This window comes from Sus scrofa, chromosome 4 (genome assembly GCF_000003025.6).
Source record: "Sus scrofa isolate TJ Tabasco breed Duroc chromosome 4, Sscrofa11.1, whole genome shotgun sequence".
Taxonomy (NCBI): Eukaryota; Metazoa; Chordata; class Mammalia; order Artiodactyla; family Suidae; genus Sus; species Sus scrofa.
In genome coordinates, this window is record NC_010446.5 from 97,147,886 (window position 1) to 97,175,052 (window position 27,167).

Consider the following 27,167-nt stretch of genomic DNA (forward strand, 5'->3'; position numbering starts at 1 on the left):
TTCCTGACCTCACTTCTCTCTTCCTGGATCTGTTCACAGGATTCTGCATTTGGATGCCAAGGGAAGGAAAAGAACATGAAAATAGGAGAAAATTCTCTTCTTGCTTTTTTTCTGTATGTTCAAAGCTCTTCGCTGTTTATGATCTCATTTGTTCTCGCACCCCCACCCCCAGAAGGGAAGGAGGAAGCAGGAGTCATTATCCTGATTTCATAGATAGACACCCGGGGTCCAGAGAGTTTAAGTGACTCACCTAAGGTCATAGAGAATACCAGTGTCTGAGCTGCGCCCACAGCAAGGACTCGCCACCTCCCAGTTTACCACATGACCAGCCAGAATCTATCTAAAAATTAACCATTCCTAAAGAAGACATATTCTTACCCCCTGACAACACTACTATGTATAAAAAGACACAAATGCACAGATCTGGGAAAAAATATGGTAGAGATAATGAGGCTTTTTTTTTTTTTTTTTTTTTTTTTTTTTTGGCCATGCCTGTGGCATGAGTAAGTTCCCAGGTCAGGGATCAAACTTGGCAGTGACAATGCCAAGTCCTTAACCACTAGGCTACCAGGGAACTCCAGGAGGCCATTCTTATGTTGAAAAATTATTGGTACAAATGATTTTAAGATGCTGCTCATAATACAGTCCAATCTACCTTGAGCTATAGTCCTAAGACCTCTATAGTAACTTGTGCCCAAACACATAACCTATAATCAAAACTCCCTTATTACATTACAGGTGGCATAATGACCAGGGTGAAAAAGAAAAGTTCAGTTCAGAAGCTGTCTGCTTCATTTCCTGGCCTTGGGTACAAGCTCACATCTAGAAGGTTTATGCAATAGGGAAGATATTTCACCATGAGAACTTTGAAGGGAGCTTTTCCTCTCCTTTTATGACTCCACAGGATGAAAGGAAGCCCCATGAGGAGCCACAGAAAGAAGGAAAGGGACTTCACGCTGCCTGCCTGGGTGGGACATGCTGGAGAATCTCTTAGCTCGAATTTCCTCAGGGGTATTCTATGGAAGGTCACTGTCAGAGAATAGGTCGGGGTAAAAAATGGAGATGGTGGTCCATGAGTTTCAGATATGATTCATGCTAGAATCCTCCTTTGGAAACTCACAACTCACAGGAGGCTCTGAGAAGCCATGCTGTGCAAGAATAATACATACATAACTTGTTTCAATTTGCTTAACCCTTGGTTCTCAAATTTAGTCACTGATAGAGCCTCAAGTACCTGAATACTTAGGAAGATCCTATGAAACTAGTGCTTTAAGTAGAAACTCTATATGGAGAATAAGAGGATATCAATAATGCCATCTCCAAGCAAAGACAGCTATCTTGCGCTTCTCACATGGCCTGAACAGCATGATCTTAACTACCCACCACCAGGACCATTTTCTAAATGTCTGGAACTTGGAATCGTGCATTCAAGATCAACCTCTTCTTATGGAGAGTAGAAGAAAAGTTAGCACGTTAGGGGGAACTTCAGAAGGGGAATAAGAATGACCAAGCTCTTCTACTTTTGATTCATAAAATTCTGGACAAGAAAATAAAATTCACACTGAAGACAACCACAAATTTCAAAGAACACATCCCACTGCCTTCCGGATGCCACAAGGTATTATTATTTCATTAGCTCTAAATTTCCGTGGTACCCACATCAATAAATCGGCCCAAAGGAGCTTTCCACATCCGGCCAATCCAGCAAGTTGGAACCCCAGCTTAGCTGCTCAGTGACCTCTAGCAGAGAACTTAACCTCTCTGTGGCCCTGTTTCCACATCTGGAAAGTGGAGGCGGTAGCCTTTTGTCAGACTAGACTGGATGGGGAACATCTAATAAAAAGAAGATCATAAAACTCTTTGCAATGCATTCAGTGTCTTGTAAAATCTTAATGATTATAATCAAGCTGTGGCTAGAAGTCTGCAACAGCCTCACGTGACGTTCAGCAGTCACTGCTCTGGTATCTGATAGCAGGACACTTAGCCCCAGTGCCTTCTTCAGTGGCACAAACTGGTCTCGGCCACATCTGGTTTCTTTATACCAAGTTGTCAAGGGAAAAACATGGCTGAGGTTGAGTTGTCTGGGTCTGATCAGCATCCTATTTCATTGGAGACAAGATTCTCCCAGGTTCCTAACAAAGATTATGAACTTCTATGTGTCTGTGGCTGACGGGACTGCCTGCCACCCTCTGGAGAGGGCTGCCCCCCTGTTTAGCATGTGCTGGTTCTGACCACATCAGAGGGGGCAAGGCATTAGCTGAACTAAGATGAGGGGGAGTGGTAAAGAAATCTTTTAACTCATACTTTCCCTATCAAAGTACTGTTGCCTCTCCACCGGCAGCAAAGAATTGTAGTAGCACTGGTGGTAAACAGTATGAGTTTTATTTTTATTTTTATTTTGTCTTTTTGCTTTTTAGGGCCGCACCCACATCATATGGATGTTCCCAGGCTAGAGGTCAAATCGGAGCTGTAGCCGCCGCTGGCCTACACCAGAGCCACAGCAACGCGGGATCTGAGATGCGTCTGCAACCTACACCACAGCTCACGGCAATGCCAGATCCTTAACCCGCTGAGTGAGGCCAGGGATCGAACCCGCAACCTCATGGATGCTAGTCTGGCTCGTTACCTGTGGAGCCACCACGGGAACTCCGAATATGAGTTTTAGAATCCAGATAGATCTGGATTCAAACTCCAGCTCTGCCACTTGCCAACTTCTTTGACTTTAGGTAAGTCACTTAACATCTAAGTCTCAGTTTCCCCATCTACAAAATGAAAGTTATTATGCATACTACACAGGACTGGTTAAGAGTAAGAGACAACCCTTACTATCACACATGGCTTACAGTGCTGATAATGGTGATGACCACAAAAACAAAAGTAGACTCTCCACTATTACATCATATAGGACCAAACTCCCTCCACTAAACAGGAGATATAGCACTGAGGGATCTCTAGTCCATGTTAGCATTCTCAGTACCTGAGCCGATGCTCAGTAAATCTGATTAGACTGATTTGATTATATGATGTTGAATGCAGAGGATTAGGATGACAGATGGCAGATGCTTGGATTAGAAACAGGAGACCTCCTTCAGGAGCCTTTGACTACATATGGGCAACACCAGTCCACTTAGCCTGCTTAGGCTGATGCCCCAGGCAGTTTTCTTCCTCTCATTCTGCTTATTCAAGTCCTCATTTGAATAATGATAGCAGAGGAAGCTCAGGCTGACTCAGGTGATCCTCCTGGAATTGCTTTTAAGGTACAGATATGAAACCATTCCCCTAGCAAAAATAATTTCTTTTCCCCAACCTTTGCTTTTTTTTTTTTTTTTTTTTTTTTTTCCAGGCACTCTGCAGCATATGGGGTTCCCAGGCCAGATATCAGACCCCAGCCGCAGTTGAGACTTAGCCCCCAGCTGCAGCAACACCAGCAACACTGGGCCTGGGAGCTCCAGAGACACCACCAATTCCCTTGCAACAAGCAGGAACTCCCCGTCCTTTGTTTTTAATCTCCAAAAAAAACCACTGATCGGACCAATGTATAAAGAACTAGGATACTAGTTTTAATGTCACTACTTTTGCCTTCCCCATCTTCACTCCTACCACTTACATCCTGACAATCTAGCCACTTATTCCATACTCAGAGCAAGATTTAAAAACAATTAAATTGTGGCCTTTCTTCTATCTATGGTTCACTGTGACTTCTCTCACATGGGCCATTACTACCCCTCCCCTTCCTCCTAATCCATCATCAAAAAGTGACTTCTGGACACCTATAGGGATACTCTCTGATCATGGAACCTTTTTTTTTTTTTTTTGGCTTTTTAGGGCCGAACTCACAGCATATGGAAGTTCCCAGGCTAGGGGTCAAATTGGAGCTACAGCTGCTAGCCTACACCACAGCCACAGCACCTCAGGATCTGAGCCACATCTTCAACCTTCACCACAACCCATGGCAACGACGGATCCTTAACCCACTGCATCAAGATGGGGATGGAACCAGCAACGCCACAGAGACAAGCCAAATCATTAACCCACTGCACCACAGCAGGAGCTCCAAAAGTTTTTAATTAGCTGAAGAGCAAGGCACTGTGACTATTCACAGGACAGGTGAGGGTATATAAATCATTATAATAGAGCTTGTATTCGGAGATTTTTAAAGAGTTTTGCACCTTAGAAAACACAAAAGGCACCCCCATATCTGACTTTGGAACATATCGGCACTGAAAGGGGGGATTATATTAATAAAAAAACTAACTTTTGCCCAATGAGAAGTTGTAATCATTCCCCCTTTGCAATACCTATGGAGGATGGGGTTCACTTCAAAGACCTAAGTTGTGTTGCCAAAAATACTTTGTCCTGTTACTTGGGAAATGCTTTCAAACAATGTGGCTATAGATGAGACTTTAGTGATGCACCCTCGGGCCAGCAAGCCAGCTGAGACCCCAGAGCTAGGCAAGGCTTGGTCAGATACCCAGAAAAGCAGCATCCACAGCCACTCATCATCTTCAGATAAGGGAAAGCCTTGAGGAAAAATATCTGAAAACTTCCAATTATATATCTCACAGAATACCTAAAAAGCTTACTGTGCCACCACCTCACCACCTTAGTGAGTTTTAAGTCTTAAAATTTTTATTTGTTTCAGTGCACTTAAAAAATAATTCATGTAGAGAGATCCTGTCATGGCTCAGCAGAAACGAACCCAACTAGTGTCCATGAGGATGAAGGTTCAATCCCTGGCCTCGCTCAGTGGGTTAAGGACCTGGCGTTGCCATGAGCTGCCGTGTAAGTGGAAGAGGCAGCTCAGATTTGACTGGTGTTGCTGTGGCTGTGGTGTAGGTCAGCAGCTGCAGCTCCAATTCAACCTCTGGCCCAGGAATTTCCAGATGCCACAGGTGCGGCCGTAAAATAATAATAACAGTCCCTGAATACCTTGCCAGCTGCAATATAAAATGAGTAAAAAATACATACATTTTTATTTCTAGAAGCATTGACTCCTAGAAATTCTCCTGTTTATGCTCTTTTTTATCTTAGAATGGACTTTTAAGTTTGTGGTGTTATTCTGCTAGTTATCTTCTCTCTGTTTCATCTCTTTTCTCTTGGAATAAACGTTTGTTTTTAGAATTTAAATTTTAAATAGGTAACACATTCACATGGCTCAAATATCAAAATATATAAGGAAGTACACAGTAAAAAGATACTCCCCCACCCCTCTCCCTACAGGTAACCACTGTTGTTAGTGTGTTTTCGTGTGTGTTCTTAGGGGAAAAAAAATTTTAGCATACACAAGCAAATACAAGCAAAATTGCCTTATTTTTGAAACTAAACCTTTCTTATCACAAGACGTCTCACTCCAAATCATCAAGGGGTAGGGCTGGAATGCCTTCTGAGGAGAAGTTGGTGCCTTGCACCATGCTTAACATAGAACAGGAGACTCAGTAAATGGCTATGGACCTAAAAAGACAACTGTGGGAAGAATGGAGAAATGCACACACACTATCTTCTGCTTCTCCACTAACACTATGAACTCACTCAGATCCTCACATAAAACAAAGGGACAAGGACCTTGACTCAAAGTCCCTTCAACACTATCCTATTTCTCTACTGAAGTTTGAAGTGGTTTTGAAGAAGGGATGGAAACAGGAAATTTTTTTAAGGAGAAGAGAAGAGGAAATGAGGAAAGGAAGGCAACTGAAAGAAGGATGATGGAGAGGAAGGTGGACTCCAGAGGACATGAGTCCCTCTGAAGGGGAAGAGTCAGAAGGAAAGCCACTAAAAATTCTGAACATTACCCACACCAACTGCTCACCCCTATTCCACCTCCATTCTTGCGTCAGACATAGGAATCACTAACTTGCTCATGCCACAGCTGAATACTGAACATCTGGACCTGGAGAAAACATCCCAAGCCAGACTGGCACTTAGCTCCTTGTGCTGGCAGCACTCTTTTCCACATTTGGGAGGCCATGACCTTTATTCTCCCAACCCAAAGTATCTACAGAGGGTGAAGCCTCCGCTCCCGATCCCCTTTATGTTATGCCTTGCTGTCAGAAACAAAACCTCTCTCTCTCTCAAAATAATGTTTTAAGTTCTCTAGATATAAATCTAATCTCCTCCTAAAGAGTGACTTCGCATTCTACTAGAAACAGATCTAAGTTCAAGAAGACCTCAGAGTGTCACATAGCACCTCTACCCTTGAGGAACTAGGGCCCTTCCTTCATAAGAGAGCTGTGAAGCCTTTTATAATAGACACCAGAGAGTCTCTTCAGTCTCATCCGAAATGGCTGCTTCCCTCACTCAGAGCATATTCATCATATTACAAAAATTAAATTTGTTTTCCCCGTTCAATGTGCCTTACAGCAAATCCCAAATCTCTGTGAAACTGAGGTGCTGCTGGTTAAGACAAAGATACAATTACATAACAGAGAAAACACATCACTAGAAATCTACGACCAATATAATGACAAAGAAAGCCGGGAGTCCTCTGCCCCTCTGGGTGACAGCAGAAGTGGGCAGAAGGTAGAAGTGCTCTCCCTGGCACCTGTGCCCAGTCACCCCGTATGGCATGATGTAAGATGAAAGCATCTGCTGACTCTCAGAGCTATAATTACCAGAGGGTGGGGGTATAATTAAAGTAAGGATAATTTACCTTGAAGAAGATAAAAATTAAGAATTATTAATGATCATAATAATTAGCCCTTTTATATCTAACAATCACAAAATGCTTTACAAGTTGTAATTATCACAGCTCCCCTCTGAGGAAGGGATTCATATCAGCTCCTCACTTACCAGAGGGTGAAGTGATGGATGGGGGAAGGCAGAAAGGGGTGGAGTAAGGCCTCTTGGTCATCTGTCCTGTAAGTGGTGAAACTAGAAAGAGGCCCCAGAAGGGCTGACTCCCATGACGGTGTGGGCCTTCGGCCCCAAGCCATCACCTAAACCCACAGAACTCCCAGATCAAGCCACTCATCTCATTCTGACCTGGTGGCCATTTAAACTGCTGTACTGTAATAAAATTATTTCATATCAGCAAGGATTTTACTAAACACTTAGGAGAAATAAAAAATACCCATTGCCTTTAAGGAACTTAAAATCTAATTGAGAAGACAAAACAGGCACCCATTAAATTGGAGAAAAATGTGGAAATGACACATTAACTAGTGCTAGGTTGTATGATGCTGACTATGCATGCTGTGGAAAAAAAGTTTTAATTGTAAGATCATTATATGAAAGGTCAAGGAAGGTTTTGGGAGGAGATGGAACTTGGGTGGCGCCTCAAAGAAAACATGTTAAGTTTTGGACTAGCAGAGGCCACACACCAGGGGGTGGATCAATGAATAAGAAGAAATAATAAGAAAAGCTTTAACACATAAATTTAAAGAAAAAGCCTTCACTGAAGAGATGTTTAGAGTTTACCAAAGAATCTTACTTTCTTTAAAGCCATCTAAAATCATCCTATTTGGACTTTTTCTGAGTTCACATCATGACTCATATTGAGCTCTGGAGAAGCCCATTAGGCTGAGGATAACACTGGTTGTCTCCTCTGCTTTACCCAAATTTTCATTTTGGTGGTTTTCCAATAAAACCAAGACAGGGCCTGGTCCTACTAGAATGCCACAGAATGTCAAATCTGTTAACCAGTTTTTCTGGATTCTGACGGGAGAAAATGGGAAATAAGGCTTTGAATGAGATAAAGACCAGGAAAACCTAATACTTCCTTAGTTCTCTGTTAATCCAGCAGAGCTCCACACCCAAATATTTCTGCCCGGATGGGGCTTCATGATTGATGTAATAATTATAAAACATCTGAGTGATATAAATTTTATAATCTCTTTTCAATTCCTCTGTAATAAAGGGCCTAAATGTCAAAGCCAACACTGTAGCTATGCTCCAGACCCATTGTCATTAAATTTTGATTAAAAAAAAACACTTTGGCAGAATGGAGCCAGGGGCACTTGGATCATGCTTGGGCGAGCCAGTGATATTCTCTGACCTCTCAGTGCTTCCATCTCCAGTCTTACAAAAGAAGGTTAATGAGAACTTTTGTCTATAAAAATCTTCGGATGATAAACATGCCATTCTTTTTTGATGAACCACAATGAGCGGACATGGCCACATTTCCAGGATTCCCAGATGGTCTTTTAAAAAAGTAGAACGAAAAAAGAAAAAAAAAAAAGTAGAATGAACTAATAAGTCAGGATTTGATAATTTTCTATATTCTCTGGCATTTACCGACCAAAGCAATGAAAATCATTTCCCTGTCCAAGCATTAGCATTATGTCAGGAGCTCCTTTTTAAAATGATAATTGAAAATAATGATACTGTTAAATAAAAGAACAGTGTATATCATTGAGAACCACTTCATTATGAGAATATCAAACTTAATTTTAGAACTTAGCATTTGAATCTGCTTACAATCTTTCTGATGACGGACCAAAAGCAGCAAGGAAGAGAAGCTAATTCTCTCTTAGGTTTGTTCAGGTTTTTAAATATTTTCTCTCATGTACTGACCTTATGTTTTGTTTTGTTTTGTTTTGTTTTGTTTTGTTTTGTTTTGTTTTGTTAGGGCTGAATCTGAGGCATATGGAGGTTCCCACGCTAGGGGTCAAATCAGAGCTGTAGCCACTGGCCTATACCACAACCACAGAAATGCCAGATCCAAGCCACATCCTCGACCTACACCACAGCTCATGGCAACGCCGGATCCTTAACCCACTGAGCAAGGCCAGGGATTGAACCTCCACCTTCATGGATACCAGTCGGATTCCTTTCCGCTGAGCCACAACAGGAACTCCTCTTGTACTGACTTTAGACAAGAGTGGGTAAGAGAACCATCACTGAATTCAAGATATAGCTTCCTTCAGAGTGGGGAAGAATTTTTTTCTGTTACTGTGTATGCAATTTCAGCCATTTCTCAAGGTTGTTCAGAAGTGTCTTCCTTTTGAATTTGTTTCTATATTTGTTTCTGCTTGATCAACCATGATTTTTTGGGGTTTTTTTTTTTTTTTTTTTTTTTTTTTTGGTCTTTTCTTGAGCCGCTCCCTCGGCACATGGAGGTTCCCAGGCTAGGGGTCTAATTGGAGCTGTAGTCACTGGCCTACGCCAGAGCCACAGCAACGCAAAATCTGAGCCGCGTCTGTGACCCACATCACAGCTCACAGCAACGCCGGATCCTTAACCACTGAGCAAGGCCAGGGATCGAACCCACAACCTCATGGTTCCTAGTCAGATTTGTTAACCACTGAGCCACGACGGGAACTCCAACCATGATTTTAAAATGATTAATGGTTTCCTTTTTTTTCTCATAGAACCCAATAAATGTCCTAGTCCTTTTTTTTTTTTTTTTTTTTTTTGGAATGTATTGACTATAGAAAGGTAATTAAATCATGAAAAGGCATCCCATCACATGGGTTGAAGTCCCCCAACAGATCACACACAGGCGGATAAAAACAGAATCATACAGGAGTTAAGTTGTGGCTCAGCGGGTTATGAACCCACTACAGTGTCCATGAGGATGTGAGTTCAAACCCTGGCTTTGCTCAGTGGGTTAAAGATCCAGCATTGCCACAAGCTGTAGCACAGGTCAAAGATGTGGATCAAATCCAGCATTGCTGTGGCTGTGGTATAGGACGGCAGCTGCAGCTCCAATTCAACCCCTAGCCTGGGAACTTCCATATGCCCAAGATGCAGCCATAAAAAGGGGGGAAAATATAGCAGAATCAGGCATAAGGCAGGGTTTGTCCAGGGAATTCCTTGAAGGACACCCATAAAAAGGGCTAGTACCCTCTGTGAGAAATAGAAGTTTTATGACAATTTGTGGCTGCAGTATACAGTGCTCATGATGGTTCTATCCTAGAATTCAGAGGTTAAGAGAACTGTATAAAACCCTAAATAGAAGGGAAAAAAATAGAAATCTTCATTCTTCACTAAGGAGTGACGTCTGGACATCACCAAGTCCAGAAATGGTGACAGTTCTTAGAGAAACCCTAGATCAGAGATATCAGTGCTGAAGTCCTTAAGGATGCAGAGGGGAGCCAGGCTTACGATTACCTATCAGTTGTGCTTTCCTCTTCGCCCCACCTCTGGATAGCATCCAGTGAAGGGAAAGGTAGAATTCACGTTCACTACCATTTGGACCAATCTGCACACAAAAGAATAGCCATCAAGATTTAGGTTCCAACCGACCAGAATCCTTGAGGATGCATTTGATCCCTGGCCTCGCTCAGTGGGTTACAGATCTGGCATTGCTGTGAGCTGTGGTGTAAGTCACAGACATAGCTCAGATTCTGCGTTGCTGTGGCTGTGGTGCAAGCTGGCAGCTGTAGCTTCGATTAGACCCCTAGCCTGGGAACCTCCATATGCCGTGGGTGTGGCCCTAAAAAGACAGAAAAAAAAAAAAAAAGAAAAAGAAAAAGAACAGAATTAGGTTCCAAATATTCACATGTCATTGAAGGACCCTACAGAGTCTCCTCAAAGTTCAGAAAACCAGTACGGGCCTCTATTGGACAAAGGCGGAGACAGAAATGCTGAATGCCAATAAATCATTTAATTGTCTCCATAAAACTATTACAAACCAAAGTTTCATACTGTCTGAAAGGTAAGGGTGGGAGTCACTGACAACTAGGGATAAAATCCAGTTCCTTACAATAAAGCAGTACTGAGATTTGCAAATGATTGCCAGGGTTGAGAAAGCCTTGGCAAATATAATGTGCTAGTATGACCGACTGCCTTAATGTGTTTCCACGAGAAGCAGACTCATGTGTTTAGGTGTCATAATCATTAGTAACTAAGGCTGAGAAGGATGATTATATCTACAATAATGCATTACACCAGCTCTTTTTCTCCAGGGGCATCAATATGCTAATGAGAAAAGAAATGAGCAAACTTCAAATAGGTGTGATACCACTAAGAATGAAATTTCACAGATTTCAAGTTCTCTTGTGAACAATTTAATGAAAATGTATTTTTAAAGTACCCTCCAAAATTACCTATTAAGGAAGCAATCCCCAATCTGTAGGAAAATCATCACACAACCCAAGAATATAGATGCAATAAACTAAACCAATTCCTGACACTCTCTTGTTGTCCCAGAATGACTTCAGGCTGGGATATAAGCAGCTCCCCATGGACTGTCACATCTAGAAAGAAATTCATTAGTTCTCATCAGTTTATTTCAAGTTTCTGTTTAATCTCAACCTAGAATTTATATCTTTGTGTGTGTGTGTGTGTGTGTGTTTTAGGGCCCACTCACGGCATATGGAGGTCTAACCAGAGCTACAGCTGTCAGTCTACACCACAGCCACAGCAATGCAGGATCCAAGCCAAGTCTGTAACCTACACCACAGCTCATAGCAACACCAGATCCTTAACCCACTGAACGAGGCCAGGGATTGAACCCGCAACCTCATGGTTCCTAGTAGGATTCATTTCCGCTGTGCCATGACAGTAACTCCGAGAATTTATATCTCTTATAAAGCAAATGGCTTAAACATTACCACTTTGTAATAAAATCATAATTAACTAAGATTCTAAGCATCAATTTCCCTGTTTTATTGTTTTATTTAATTTTAACAATTTAAGAAAATTAGAGATTCTGCCAAATATTCTATCCTTTCATGTTAGGTGGAGCCAGTAACCTAACTGTCAAGCGGAAAGGTCTCTGAACCTCGTGCCAAATAGCTGCGTGAGCAAATAGTGAGATAAACAAGCCATTCGTGGATTCAGAGGTGGAGCTGGGCTTGGTAAGGAATGAATCAGGCCATCCCACAGAGTGGGTGTCTCCTTCCCAAGTTGTTCTTCAGGGCACAATTAAAACCTCTATAAAAGGCTCAGCTCCCAGCTGTTCAGTACACTTGCCAGCAGTGTCAGCAAGAGCTCGACGTCTTCCTCTGGTGAAGTGGGTAAGTCCTTCATTTTCCAGATGGATCATGTCCTTCATTTTCCAGATGTTTTTCAGTGGGATCATGTCCTTCATTTTCCAGATGTTGTAGATGTTGTAGGGAGCAAGAAGGGTCTATGTGCTAACTATATCTAACTCTGCTAACTCCATGCCATCCTCTTACAGTTGGAGAACTTAACTCTACAAGTTTGTTTGCACATCAGGGATTGGAGGATGGTCATCTATGACTGTTGGGGCTCATCTTCCTCAAAATTGCCCCTCAAAAGCTTGCCAACCTTCGGTTCTCTTTTTATATTGGTTCTACCCAATATGGGCCATCTTCATGTAGTGATGGCACCTGATTAAGTACTCAACTCAATTGGAGTTGAGAAATAATTAAAGAAACCAGCTAGATGACCACTGTAGTCACCCAGCCAGCAAAAAACTCCCCATGTATCCTTTTAACATTGATCTTTTGTTGGCTAGGTCCTACTTTTTATAATGCCAAGATGCAAATGGTTTATTTGGATTTAACAAAAGTTAACCAAAAGACCAAAATTATTCAAAGTTTTCTAAGTTCAGTTTGACCCACTGACTCTAGCCAGTCAGGAAGTACCTATCAGAAACTTGCAATAATTCAATATTTGTAACATATCTGAGTCAAGGCCAATAACATGCAGTTTTCTCCACTGGCACATCTGAAATTTTTTGGGGTTTTTTTTTGTTTGTTTGTTTTTTTTTGGTTTTTAGGGCCGCACGCACATCATGTAGAGGTTCCCAGGCAGCTGCCAGCCTACACCACAGTCACAGCAACGCCAGATCCTAGCTGTGTCTGCAACCTACACCACAGCTCAAGGCAACGCTGGATCCTTAACCCACTGAGTGATGCCAGGGATCGAATCCCCGGATTCATCGGATTTGTTTCTGCTGTGCCTCGATGGGAACTCCCTTGGCATATCTGAATATTAAAATGCCACCTTTGACTAGGAAGAAATAGTGCTTAAGAGCCAGTGACTTATAAACTATACTCTTGGATCTCTAAAGGACTATAATGTTAGGAAATAATCCACATTCCTTTTTTATTGTTCCAATTACTACCAAATGTTTTGCTGCCAAAAGTAGGTATACTTGGCTTCTATCCACTCAAAGATAAGCTCAAGTCTTCCCTCACCTTTTGGCTTTCACCTATCCTCTTTTTGTTGAACTTTAGAGGAAACTTCTTAGGGGTAGCAACATGTCAAATTTAAATTTCTGCACTCTTCATTGTCTGATGTGAAAAATTCTAGGGAGCAGGAAAAGAGAGAAGGAAAGGATATGGATAATCCAGATTGGGTAGGCAACCAGAAGCTGATTACAGGATAATCTGAAGTTAATTCCCTGGCTTAAAATTTTTCAGGATCTCCCTTCCCTTTTCTAAGTACTATATTCAAAGATAAAATGCTTTGAGGTGACTCTGTGGCACAATGGATAGTGCATGGGACTTCTAGCGACCAAAGATAAAATGCTTTGAAAGCTAGGTTGAAAATAATCACTTTTGTAAAGTCAAATTATTTAGGGATCTGTCTGAAACAGTGTGGATAAAGCCTCCCCAAGATCAGAAACAGAGTTTTAATTCTGGACCCTATTTTATTGTTCCAGGTTTACTTGAGCTTAAAGGAAGAAAAAAAAAATGTCTCCACTTCTGAGAAGCATCTTTGATATCACAAAAACTTTCAATCAATATGCCTCACATGATTGTGATGGGGCAGCACTAAGCAAGAAAGACCTGAAGAACCTCCTTGAGAGGGAATTTGGAGATGTCCTTCGGGTAAGAAATAACAAGAAAAGGAAATTTCTCTATTGATTTAAAGTTACCTGTAAGTCAACTGTAAACTTTAATTAAGAAATAAAGCTATGAAATTTCTTCTCAGGAGAGACCAGAGCAAGAAATGGTGACTTCATATTCATTTTATGCCATGATACCTCTATACCACATCTTCCATGCATTTCAGAGTCTGAAGGTACTTAATTGGCATTGCAGTCTGAGTACTAAAGAAGTTGTTAACATTTCATGTACTTGATGGCAATGTCAATGTAAATGAACTGTTCAAGGGAAGTTATCACCAAAGATATCAAATCAAACTAAGGCACTTAAATTTACTTCTAAATTTCAATAATTAAAATCACCCTCTTCTCTAGTAAAATGATGTTTCCACAAATGTTTTGTTCTGTTTTGAAAAGTGGGATAAAAATAAAATCGGGGTACTGGCTATTTCAGACAGAAATTGCTGCTGCAAATCTTCATAAATTTCCACTGAATTTCTCTCTCAGAGGATGAGTTCATTCTTATCCATCCATCTAGGAATAACTTGTGTTCTTTTTCTCAGCATTAAATTACAAGATGCAAAACTTTCCAACCAAAGTGTTCCTTAAACTTATACGTTCACACTTTACATAAGGACAAGATTCCATACACACGACGAATTTTTCTAATAGCTCTTAACGCCTTTTGAGTACCAGTATATCATAAACATTTGTGTGTGTGTGTGTGAAGTTTACTACCTGTAAATAGCAAATTATAAAAGTTTTGTTTTCGTTCTTTTTCATAGAGACCACACGACCCTGAATCAGTAGATCTGATCCTGGAACTTCTGGATCGCGACTGTAACGGGTTTGTCGATTTCAATGAGTTCCTCCTATTCGTTTTCAAGGTGGCTCAAGCTTGTTATTACGCTCTCAGCCAGGCCTCTGGGCTAAACGAAAACGGAGCCAAGTGTGAGGGAAAGGGTATCCGGTTACAGGATCGCAGGAGGGAAGAGCAACGGAGATTCGAGCCCCGGGACAGACAATTGGAAGAAGAGCGTAGGCTGAAGAGGCAGGAACTGGAGGAGGAGTTCGCTGAGGAAGAGGAGCAGAAAGAGAACCAAGAGAGACGTGAGCAGAGGCTGCAAAGACGAGAACGAGAAGAGCGTGGTGAGGAGGAAGAGCGGCAGCATAGGCGCAAGAGTCGGGAGCCCGAGAAGTTTCTTGACCAAGAGCAAAGGCAAGAGAGGCAAGAGCAGCGGGAGCTACAGCGCCAACAGGAGGACCAGCAACAGTGGCAAAGACGAGAGCAGCGAGATAGTCAGGAAGAAGAGCAGTTGCAAAGGCGGGGGAGCCAAGGGCTGAAGAGAGAGCGCTTGGAGGAAGAGCAGCAGCTGCAGCGGCAGAGGAGCGGGCGCGAGGAGCTGCGTTCAGAGCAGGAAAGGCGAGAGCAGCAGGAGCGGCGTGAGCTTCAAGAACTGAGGGAGCTGCGGCGCGAGTACCAGGAGAGGAGCGGGGAGGGGCTGCGATGCGAGCAGCAGGAGAGGTGCGTGGAGCGGCTGCAGGAGAGGCAGAAGCAGGAGCTGAGGCGCGAGCAGCAGGAAACGCCGGAGCACGAAGAGGCCGATGAGCGGAGCGAGAGCCGCACCCAGAGATGGCAGCTAGAAAGCGCAGCCGACGCCCGTCAGAGCAAAGTCTACTCCAGGCCCCGCAGGCAAGAGCAACAGAGGCACTACCAGGAACAAGAGGAAGAGAGGAGGTGGCGCCAGGATCGTGAGCAGCGGCTGAGCCAGAAGGAGCAGGAGCTCCTGCAGGAGGAGGAAGAGCAGCGCCGAGACTTCAAATGGCAGTGGCAGGCGGAGGAAGAGAGCAAGAGGCGCCACCAGAAGCTATCGGCCAAGCAGCCCCCTTTGCAGGAGCAGAGAAACAGGCAACTGAGGGCAGAGCGGCACCAGGAGCCTGACAGAAGGTTCCGCGAAGAGGAACAGCTCCGTCAGGAAAGGGATGAAGAACAGCGGCTTGGCCGCCAGGAGCGCGACAGAAGGTCCCGCGAAGGGGAACAGCTCCGTCAGGAAAGGGATGAAGAACAGCGGCTTGGCCGCCAGGAGCGCGACAGAAGGTTCCGCGAAGAGGAACAGCTCCGTCAGGAAAGGGAAGAACAGCGACTTGGCCGCCAGGAGCGCGACAGAAAGTTCCAGGAGGAGGCACAGATCCGCCAAGTAAGGGATGAACAGCTGCTGCGACGCCAGGAGCTCGACGGCAAGTATGAGGAGGAACAGCTCCGTCAGGAAAGGGATGAAGAACAGCGGCTTGGCCGCCAGGAGCGCGACAGAAAGTTCCGCGAAGAGGAACAGCTCCGTCAGGAAAGGGAAGAACAGCGACTTGGCCGCCAGGAGCGCGACAGAAAGTTCCGCGAAGAGGAACAGCTCCGTCAGGAAAGGGATGAACAGCGACTTGGCCGCCAGGAGCGCGACAGAAGGTTCCGCGAAGAGGAACAGCTCCGTCAGGAAAGGGATGAAGAACAGCGACTTGGCCGCCAGGAGCGCGACAGAAAGTTCCGCGAAGAGGAACAGCTCCGTCAGGAAAGGGAAGAACAGCGACTTGGCCGCCAGGAGCGCGACAGAAAGTTCCGCGAAGAGGAACAGCTCCGTCAGGAAAGGGATGAAGAACAGCGACTTGGCCGCCAGGAGCGCGACAGAAAGTTCCGCGAAGAGGAACAGCTCCGTCAGGAAAGGGAAGAACAGCGACTTGGCCGCCAGGAGCGCGACAGAAGGTTCCGCGAAGAGGAACAGCTCCGTCAGGAAAGGGATGAAGAACAGCGACTTGGCCGCCAGGAGCGCGACAGAAAGTTCCGCGAAGAGGAACAGCTCCGTCAGGAAAGGGAAGAACAGCTGCTGCGCCGCCAGGAGCGCGACAGAAAGTTCCGCGAAGAGGAACAGCTCCGTCAGGAAAGGGAAGAACAGCGACTTGGCCGCCAGGAGCGCGACAGAAAGTTCCAGGAGGAGGCACAGATCCGCCAAGTAAGGGATGAACAGCTGCTGCGACGCCAGGAGCTCGACGGCAAGTATGAGGAGGAACAGCTCCGTCAGGAAAGGGATGAACAGCGACTTGGCCGCCAGGAGCGCGACAGAAGGTTCCGCGAAGAGGAACAGCTCCGTCAGGAAAGGGAAGAACAGCGACTTGGCCGCCAGGAGCGCGACAGAAAGTTCCGCGAAGAGGAACAGCTCCGTCAGGAAAGGGATGAACAGCGACTTGGCCGCCAGGAGCGCGACAGAAGGTTCCGCGAAGAGGAACAGCTCCGTCAGGAAAGGGATGAACAGCGACTTGGCCGCCAGGAGCGCGACAGAAAGTTCCGCGAAGAGGAACAGCTCCGTCAGGAAAGGGATGAAGAACAACGACTTGGCCGCCAGGAGCGCGACAGAAAGTTCCGCGAAGAGGAACAGCTCCGTCAGGAAAGGGAAGAACAGCGACTTGGCCGCCAGGAGCGCGACAGAAAGTTCCGCGAAGAGGAACAGCTCCGTCAGGAAAGGGATGAAGAGCAGTTGCGCCGCCAGGAGCGCGACAGAAGGTTCCGCGAAGAGGAACAGCTCCGTCAGGAAAGGGATGAACAGCGACTTGGCCGCCAGGAGCGCGACAGAAGGTTCCGCGAAGAGGAACAGCTCCGTCAGGAAAGGGATGAACAGCGACTTGGCCGCCAGGAGCGCGACAGAAAGTTTCAGGAGGAGGAACAGATCCGCCAAGTAAGGGATGAACAGCTGCTGCGCCGCCAGGAGCCTGACAGAAAGTTCCGCGAAGAGGAACAGCTCCGTCAGGAAAGGGAAGAACAGCGACTTGGCCGCCAGGAGCGCGACAGAAGGTTCCGCGAAGAGGAACAGCTCCGTCAGGAAAGGGATGAACAGCGACTTGGCCGCCAGGAGCGCTTCAGAAAGTTTCAGGAGGAGGAACAGATCCGCCAAGTAAGGGATGAACAGCTGCTGCGACGCCAGGAGCGCGATAGAAAGTTCCGCGAAGAGGAACAGCTCCGTCAGGAAAGGGAAGAACAGCGACTTGGCCGCCAGGAGCGCGACAGAAAGTTCCGCGAAGAGGAACAGCTCCGTCAGGAAAGGGATGAAGAACAACGACTTGGCCGCCAGGAGCGCGACAGAAAGTTCCGCGAAGAGGAACAGCTCGGTCAGGAAAGGGATGAAGAACAGCGGCTTGGCCGCCAGGAGCGCGACAGAAGGTCCCGCGAAGAGGAACAGCTCCGTCAGGAAAGGGATGAAGAACAGCGGCTTGGCCGCCAGGAGCGCGACAGAAAGTTCCGCGAAGAGGAACAGCTCCGTCAGGAAAGGGATGAAGAACAACGACTTGGCCGCCAGGAGCGCGACAGAAAGTTCCGCGAAGAGGAACAGCTCCGTCAGGAAAGGGATGAACAGCGGCTTGGCCGCCAGGAGCGCGACAGAAAGTTCCAGGAGGAGGCACAGATCCGCCAAGTAAGGGATGAACAGCTGCTGCGCCGCCAGGAGGGCGACAGAAAGGTCCTCGAAGAGGAACAGCTCCGTCAGGAAAGGGAAGAACAGCGACTTGGCCGCCAGGAGCGCGACAGAAGGTTCCGCGAAGAGGAACAGCTCCGTCAGGAAAGGGAAGAACAGCGACTTGGCCGCCAGGAGCGCGACAGAAAGTTCCAGGAGGAGGCACAGATCCGCCAAGTAAGGGATGAACAGCTGCTGCGCCGCCAGGAGCGCGACAGAAAGTTCCGCGAAGAGGAACAGCTCCGTCAGGAAAGGGAAGAACAGCGACTTGGCCGCCAGGAGCGCGACAGAAGGTCCCGCGAAGGGGAACAGCTCCGTCAGGAAAGGGATGAAGAACAGCGGCTTGGCCGCCAGGAGCGCGACAGAAGGTCCCGCGAAGGGGAACAGCTCCGTCAGGAAAGAGATGAAGAGCAGTTGCGCCGCCAGGAGCGCGACAGAAGGTTCCGCGAAGAGGAACAGCTCCGTCAGGAAAGGGATGAAGAACAACGACTTGGCCGCCAGGAGCGCGACAGAAGGTTCCGCGAAGAGGAACAGCTCCGTCAGGAAAGGGAAGAACAGCGGCTTGGCCGCCAGGAGGGCGACAGAAGGTTCCGCGAAGAGGAACAGCTCCGTCAGGAAAGGGAAGAACAGGTGCGTCACCAGGAACAGAGTGCCTTCTCCTGGGAGGAACAACTGAGGCGCGCAGAGCAAGAAGAGGAACAGAGAGGTCAAAGGCAGAGAGACAGGAAGTTCCTAGAGGAAGAGCAGAGCCTCCAGCAGGAAGGAGAGGAAAAAAAGCGCCGCGTCCAGGAGCAGGACAGGAAGTTTAGCCAACAAGAAAAGCTGCTGCAGCGTGAGGAACGGGAAGAACTGAAGCGCCGGCTGGAGCGAGATCAGCAGTATAGCGCAGAGGAGCAGTTTGCTGGGGAGAAGAGGCGTCGTCAGGAAAAAGGATTGCGTCAAGAAGAGCAGAGACTCCTGGAGAGAGAGGAGCAGAGGCGTCGTCAAGAGCGCGACCTGCAGCAGAGCCGCGACCAGGTCTGGGAGGAAGACAAGGGGCGTCGACAGGTTCTGGAACCTGGCAAGGGTCAGTTTGCCAGTGCTCCAGTGCGCTCCAGCCCGCTCTACGAGTACATCCAAGAGCAGAGATCTCAATACCGCCCTTAAGAGATGCTGCCTAATCCTGACACCTACCAAAGCTTTGAACAAAGGAAAATTAGAAACACGGAGTATCAGATGACTCAAATGTTTCTGGTTGTGGGGAAACTCTCTGATGTTAGACAATCTCTTTTTTCCAAAATCTTAAACTACAGTCATGTGCTTTGTACTTCTGCCTTTTAGTCTTCCTTAAGTAGTTCTTTACAGCAGGATGTTTTTGCTCTTTGGTGTGGATGTGGTGTGCATTTTCAAAAATATGTAAGCCATTTAATTTAAGGAGTTTTGTTTGGGGAACACGTTCATTTATTGCTGTCAAAAATAACAAAAATATTGTGTTGCTTTGAGAGTTAAAAGAATTGAGTCTATTTAAAAAAAATTTTTGATGCATCTTGGAGAGTTCAGATATTTTTAATGTTTAAGTTGGTATTTCTTTTGGGGCCTAAATTATCTTAAATAGTTACCTCCAAGTAGCCTCTCACTTTTTGTAGCATAATTAGCACAGATTCTGTGAGAAGACTGAATTTTTACAACCCTTAAATAGTGCAGGTGGACTGGTTTCTCCAGAAAAATTCCCTGTGAAATCAGTCCATAACTGGAAGAAATATCTGTTAAGAATAAGGTTTAGCTTGAAGACTTCGAATTAGATTTATTTTACACTTAACACCATAAACATTTAAAATCTCATGAAGCAAAAGCAAGGTGTTTCTCAAACAACTCCAGAGCTCAAATTAAAAAAAAAAAAAAAAGTGTCTGCTGTAGTCTGTAGTGCTCAGTTCCTTTCCCCCAGTCTTTGATGAGCTTGAGAATATTACTGCCTTTGTTAATTTTAGCTAAGAGGGGTCACTCAGGATCCTATAAATATCTGTGTTGCTCTAAGGCCAACAAGAGATTACAGAGCTTTTGGGGAAGGGAAAGAGGAAATTTTGTGGATAGACAAGTTCATAGAGGCCCTTTGGCAAGACCCATCAGCCCACAATCCTTTGAAGCCTACTGATACTACCTTTGAGACATACTGGTTGAACTAATTGGACTGTGTAAAAAATTAATAATAAATGTTTGGCAAACAATTATTTTTGTCTGTTTTAACTGCATCAAATCATAACTTAGGATCTAATGGTCTGGGAACTCTCAGAAGTTTCTAGTCACTTAAGGGTCTTTGGTTACTATTATCTATATCTAAATATGAAAAAGAGGGGAGGAAGCAACTATTTTCTCCAACCATTTTCCCTGTTGGGGCAAACCCTATTCTATTTCCATCCCCAAGTTAGGATTCTCTTTCCAAGTGTTTTTAGTCTTCACCCTACAGCTTTCTTTGCCCTTTCTTGCAGTTACTCACTGCTAATGAGAAATTATGGTGCTCCTGGTGTTTAATAATTCGTTTTGAGAATACAGCAGCTTCTTGGACTCTGAGGTCTAATGATCCAGTAAGAGAAAATGACCTGAAATTCAGCTCAGCATTATAGAGATTTAGATGACCTGCCAATATAAGCAACATAATCCATGAGGTGATTTAGAAGCTTAATAATAATCAGGCTATTCTTATAATAATAATCAATTATCGTCTAATGATCCAAACATCTCTGTGCTACCTTCTAGAATCTATATTTAGCATTCACACCTTGGCAACAAGATCCTGATCCAGAGTAGCATCATTTCTGACTGTGAGAGTCATGGTTGAGAAGATTTCCTAAGTTACAAATATGCAACATTTTGGTCTATGATAGAGACAAGAAAGCTAAGCGTATACCTTCTGAGTATCATTCTGATAGAGTAAGATGGCATTTTCTTCAAGGAACACAAGCCTCATGTGCGCATACACGTGTTCTCTCTCTCTTTCCCTCTCTCTCTTCCTTTAACACAAATAGTAGATGCCCACCAAAGACAAAACCTGGGAAACTCCTGATATTACCTTGGTACCTTGTCTCTTTCAAATGATTTCTGACTGCAAATGTACTTTTCTCTTAAGGTAAGTATATGCTTTTATTTACTAAGAATCTTCGAAGAAACCCTGGAAAGTGTCACTGGCTTTCCCCAGGATCCTCTCAATGGGCACTCATACCAGAGCCTCCTAATAAATGCCAGCCCCAGGATACTCCTGAAATATACACTCAGCATTTAAGCTACAATTCAACAATAATAGTTAAGATAAAAATAAAACCTTTGATTTTTCTTGTAGCACTTTACAAGGTGAAGAGTGAGCCAATTTACAAAGAAGAAAGTATTTTTTCATCATAGTTATAATAACATGGAGTTTTTTTGTTTTTTTTTTAAAGTCAGCCATCCCATGCCCTTTGACTCTTCTTTTAGCATGCTGGCAGTAGAACATGCTGGCAGGCCAACTCTCCTGTTCCTCCTTGATAATGTACGTTCAGGGGCAGAATCTTGAAGCTTTTGGGCAACTGGCTGCTTGATTATAAACTGGAAGCTCTATTAACATCACCTTAGCTGCTGCTGTGGAATGGGGTTGAGGGTTTAATATGCCCAATGATGGAAAAGCTGGTATCAGTGTGTTATGAATTATGGCCCCACTAAAGGTTCATATGTTGAAGTCCTAACCTTCAATGTCTTAGAATATAACCATTTTTTAGAGATATAGTACTTAAATGGGTAATCAAATTAAAATGAGGTCATTAGGTGGGACCTAATTAATATGAATGGTGTCCTTACAAGAAGAAATATGGACATAGACAGGATAGAGGGAAGATGATGTGAAAAGAAGAGAAGAAGATGGCCATCTATAAGTCAAGAATGGAGGCCTGGAACGTATCCTTCCCTCATGGCTCTCAGAAGAAATCAACCTTAACAATACCTTGACTTTTGACTTCTAGCCTTCATATCTTTGAGAAAGGAAACTTCTGTTGGTTAATTCACCCAGTCTTTGGCACTTTTTTATAACAGCCCTAGAAAACTAATATTACCACCGAAGGTGAGGTTGTATTTCTGTGGAAATCTATCTGCATTGTGATGATTTTTATCCTTTGACATTGTACAGGCACAAGCAGGTCCTGGTTGCTCAAAGACATTTGTTTTTTAATTGACTCTCCCATAGTTTCTATGGTGCAGTGGAATGATTGCTACAAGGAATCAAAAACCTATGGTTAATTCATTTATTTATCAAATATTTGTTGAGTATCTCCAATATGCCAGGCATCCAAAGCAATAAGAATATAGTGGTGAAGTAGTCATTCTGGCTTGTTTCTTCACTTTGCTATCTGTGTGTCCTCTTGCAAGCCACTTAAAGCTTTCTGGGCCTCCACTGTTTCATATTTCAAACTATGACACTAGAATAACTATCATCAAGTTTACTTCCAGGACTAAAAAACTTACTTACATTTGGCTTGTTGAGCTGAAAATCTCAAAGTAACTCAAATAATCCCTCACCCCAAACTTCTACCTTTAGCTAACAGAAATCAAGGAAAAGAATCAGCCATGAAGGTGATCATCAGACCTAGTTCCAGCTTCAATGATCTTTCTTTCTAACTAGTCAAACCTGAACTTCTCTCATTTGTCTCCTGGATTTCTCCGGAGCACGTCCTTATCATCCCAGATTTATTCAATGAGGGAGAAGACTCTAAACCTACCCAATTTTATGTGACCCTAATACTACCAAAAATTATTGCCCACGTGATTTATGAAAGTCACATATGAATCTACTTAATCCCATTCTTTTCTGAAAAAACAAGGTCCTGGAACTTGGTTCCACTCAAACTAAAAGTCAGTGACCATTAGTTAAATACAAACCCATCTCTGTTCCATATTCTGTACTAATTACACATTACTAGTATTTTCATTCAGTCTTGGTAATTATGAATTTGTTCAGCAAATGTACTGGGACTATAATCTGTTGCAGATTATGATCTATGTAACAGGTAATAAGCACATGTTTCCCTTGTTAGGGAAGAACTGACAGTCACATGCAATAATCTGGAACTAACTCAAAAGGCAGATTTCTGAGTAGGCTATCACTTTTTAAACCCTCAAGACATTTGTTGCAAGCACTCAAATTACAAAAACTTTTTTTTGGGCTGCACCCACAGCATGAAGAATTTCCCCGGCTAGGGATCGAACCTGTACCACAGCAGAAACACTGAGCCACAGCAGTGACAATGATGGGTCCTTAACCTGCTACACCACCAGGGAACTTCTACAAAAACCTTTTAAAGTCTTATTTCTATTTGTCATCACTCCCCTTTTTTAAAAAATTGGCATTTTCTGCAAGATAAAGTCAAAGGTCTTCAGTTTGGAATTTAAGGCTCTCCACATTCTAGAGACAATCCACCTTTTATACTCTGGCTCCTGCAGCCAAACATGTGTTAGAACCAGATTAGTCTATCTGTTGTTACTAGGAATCCTATTACTGCCTTTACTTCAAAGACTTATTAGCATAATTTTATCCATTTGGAATGTCTCTTTCCTTTCCGTCTACCTAGATAATTTCTACTCTGTTTAAAAAACCCAGGTTTATTCCCACCTGTTAACTAAATCTTTTCTAATATCCCTAACATATGATCTCTTTCTGGGGCCCAGCCCCATTCACAGCTTGTGGGCACCAGTACTGGGGCCCCTCTAGGCTCACTCACTAATAAGCCAGCACTAGCTTTGGAACACCCCAACCTTACACCAGCCACTCAGGAACCAGCCCCACTTACCGGCAGACTGACACTAGATCTGGGAACCCTGGCCCCACAACCACCCACTCCAGAATCTGGCTCTGCCAACCAGGGGGCTCCATAGCCAGTTGCCTCATGACACAACCCCTCCAACAATCTTCTGGCAGCCTCCTCACAAAGCAGGGCCTGGTAACCAACCAGACTACAGGCCACCCACACCTACAAGACCACCCACAGTAGGTAGCCTGCCACAACAAAAGGACCTGTACAGACCACATAGGGGCATATAGCTCTGGTAACCAGTGGGGAATTCGATGCTGGGATTCATAGGATGACTCCCACAAAAGGCCACTTCTCCAACATCAAAAAATGTAACTGACCTACCAAATACACAGAAGTTAAAAACAGCAAATTAGGGGAGTTCCTGTTGTGGCTCAGTGGGTTGAGAACCTGACATAGTATCCATCAGTGGATTAAGGATCTGGTGTTGCCACAAGCTGCTGTGCAGGTCACAGATGCAGCTTGGATCCAGTGTTGCTGTGGCTGTGGCAGAGACCTGCAGTTGCAGCTCTGATTCAACCCCTAGCCCTGGAACTTCCATATGCTGCAGGTGCCGCAGTAAAAAGAAAAAAAAAACCCAGCAAATTAGGCAAAGTGAAGCAACAAAAGAATATGTTACCAATGAAGAAATAAGATAAAACTTCAAGAATTAAGTGGAGATAAAGATTTCAAGGTAATGATCATAAAGGTGTTCGAAGAGCTTGATAGAAGACTGGATAAACACAGTGAGAAGTCAAAAGTTTTTAACAAAGAGTTAGAAAATAGAAAATATAAAGAAGAACCAAACAGAGATGAATCCAATAACTGAAATTTTTAAAAAGTACACTAGAAGGAATTGACAGTAGATTAAATGATAACAGAGGAATAGGATCTGTGAACTGGAAGGCAAAGTACTGGAAATTACTGAAGCTGAACAGAAAAAAGAATAAAAATAAATGAGAACACTTTAAGGGACCTCAGGGACAATATCAAGCATACTAACATTCACATATAGGTATCCTAGAAGGAAGAAAAAGAGAAAAAGGGGCAGACAAATTCTTTGATAATAGCTGAAAACACTCCTAACCTTAGAAAGGAAATAGACATTCAGGTTCAGGAAGCAACAGAGAGTCCCAAATAGGATCAACCCAGAGAGAACCACACCAAAACACACTGTTATTAAAATGGGAAAAACTAAAGATAAAGAGATTAGTAAAGGCAGTGGAGTTTCCATCGTGGCACAGTAGTTAACGAATCTGACTAGGAACCATGAGGTTGCGGGTTCGATCCCTGGCCTTGCTCAGGGGGTTAAGAATCTGGCGTTGCCGTGAGTTGTGGTGTAGGTTGCAGACGCGGCTCGGATCCCGTGTAGCTGTGGCTCTGGCGTAGGCCGGTGGCTACAGCTGCGATTCGACCCCTAGCCTGGGAACCTCCATATGCCGTGGAAGCTGCCCTAGAAAAGGCAAAAAGACCAAAAAAAAAAAAAAAAAAAAAAGGCAGCAATGGAAAAGTAACAAGATCCATATAAGAGAATTCCCATAAGGCTATCAGCTGATTTTTCAGCAGCAACTGCACCAGAAAGGAGTGGCATGACATAGTTAAAATGTTGAAAAGGAAAAAAACCTATAACTAAGAATACTCTACCCAGCAAAGCTCTTCTGCCATCCTTGGAGTCACTATCCACCTAGAGTATTATTAACAGTCTTGAGTAAACACTGCAAAAATAGGTATGCCTGTAAAAGGATTAGAGAGCCAGCCCTTACATTGTTCAGAGACAATGCAAGATCCAACCCTGACTTTCTAAATAGAAACAATAACCTAAAACCATACTCATTTAGAGTTGGAAGAGTTCTGTGTCCTTCACGGTAAGCCACTCCAGCCTCACCTCCTATAAGCTAATAACCAAAAGATCATTATTCTGCCTCTATTTAAATAGTTCTAGTGACAGGAATCTCATTACTTCAGAGGCAGTCTATACCATTGTCAGACAATGCGGGGAGCCAAGAAAATGCAAGGACTCAAAAAAAAGACCTTGCCTGATGGCAGAAAAACCTGAAGGCAAGTTCCTAACCAAGGAAGGGAGCTCACCTGAACGGTACATGCCGAAGGTGGGCCTCTGGACAGGATAAAAGCCTGCCTGAACGGTACCTGCCGAAGGTGGGATTCTGGTCAGGAAAAAAGCCTGCCTACACGGTACAAGCCGAGGGCAGGCCTCAGGTTACACAGCTCTCATTTTGATGTTGATGGGAAAGAATTGGGGCTTTCCTGGGAAAACAATTTCCATGTTTGCACTGGAGAACATGGATTGTTTCTCGGGTAACCTAGTCTTTCCTGTTGTTTTATTTGTTATTCAGTTTTCCTCAGTCTTTCCTGATTATTTGCTTACTATTCTTATTTTCCATTCTTATTTTCCTGTGGTGATTTGTGATTTAACAAAGTTATAACAATAATATAATAAAAATTTCATCCTGAAGGACTTTTCCCTATTCATATCCAACTTAATTAATATATAGTGTTTATCTACTAACTAGTCACAGTAAACTTTAGAGTTAGGATTTTAATGAGGTTTATAGAAGTTAGACATATATTATTCTTGATCAAAAGAAACCCAGCTGTGAGTTTTGTCCTTGACTTTAGAAACTTTTAACAGTAGCTAGCTAAGTTGATTTGTATTTTCTCATACTGTTTCCCTGCCAAGGACACTTTGAAGATAGACACTAGTCTGAAGACAAAAATTGTTATGTTTGTGGCCTCTTCAGGTTGTGGGAATGGCCGGCCATGAGATGGTTTGTGCTGGGTCTCCTCTTTCCCACATGATATGCTACACCTGTTTGTCCTTGAATTTGTCCTAGTTAAGTTAAAGATTTTAAAAACATGTGATGTATTGCTACTGTACCATGTGATCAAAAAACAAAGCCTAAGAGTTAACCAATGTACTTTTAACACTATGATGTAATCTGTAGTAAAAAACTGTCTATATAATCAACCACTTATGCCAATAAAATTTGAGCAGTCTAGCGCCCTGAAAGAAGGGACAAAGAGGCTGTCTCCGTATGTACATTCGCCTACGCTGTGCATCTCTGATTGGGATGTATACTCCCTGGCCGCCGGAGCTGGCCTCCGGCAAGACAACTCTACTCCTTAAGAAGTTCTTAAGAACTAAAATCTGCTTGGTAGAAAGTTTCAACCATTGACTCTAGTTCTATTCTCTAG

General features: G+C 44.0%; 1 protein-coding gene and 1 long non-coding RNA gene across 23 annotated transcripts in view; one reads left to right on the forward strand and one right to left on the reverse strand.

Moving 5' to 3' along the window:
* The window catches only part of LOC106510155, a 52,980-nt gene that overhangs the window by 19,401 nt on the left and 6,412 nt on the right, over positions 1–27,167 (reverse strand). The window lies entirely within an intron of this gene.
* On the forward strand, positions 11,835–20,375 carry TCHH (trichohyalin). Of its 22 annotated transcripts, none has more exons than XM_021089827.1 (4): positions 11,835–11,897; positions 13,514–13,682; positions 14,464–18,317; positions 18,609–20,375. In XM_021089827.1, the coding sequence occupies exons 2-4, from the start codon at positions 13,545–13,547 to the stop codon at positions 19,312–19,314; spliced, it is 4,698 nt and encodes a 1,565-aa protein (XP_020945486.1). In that variant the 5' UTR covers positions 11,835–11,897; positions 13,514–13,544; the 3' UTR covers positions 19,315–20,375. The 22 variants fall into 22 exon arrangements, with proteins under 22 accessions (XP_020945486.1, XP_020945475.1, XP_020945478.1 ...); XM_021089816.1 differs by having other exon boundaries at positions 14,464–18,303; positions 18,376–20,375; XM_021089819.1 differs by having other exon boundaries at positions 14,464–18,258; positions 18,403–20,375.

Excerpts from the sequence above, each read along its gene's own strand:
- TCHH (XM_021089814.1), top strand. The coding sequence starts at position 13,545 with ATGTCTCCACTTCTGAGAAGCATCTTTGATATCACAAAAACTTTCAAT. Across the intron at positions 13,683-14,463 it reads AATTTGGAGATGTCCTTCGG|AGACCACACGACCCTGAATC; the intron begins GTAAGAAATAAC and ends TCTTTTTCATAG.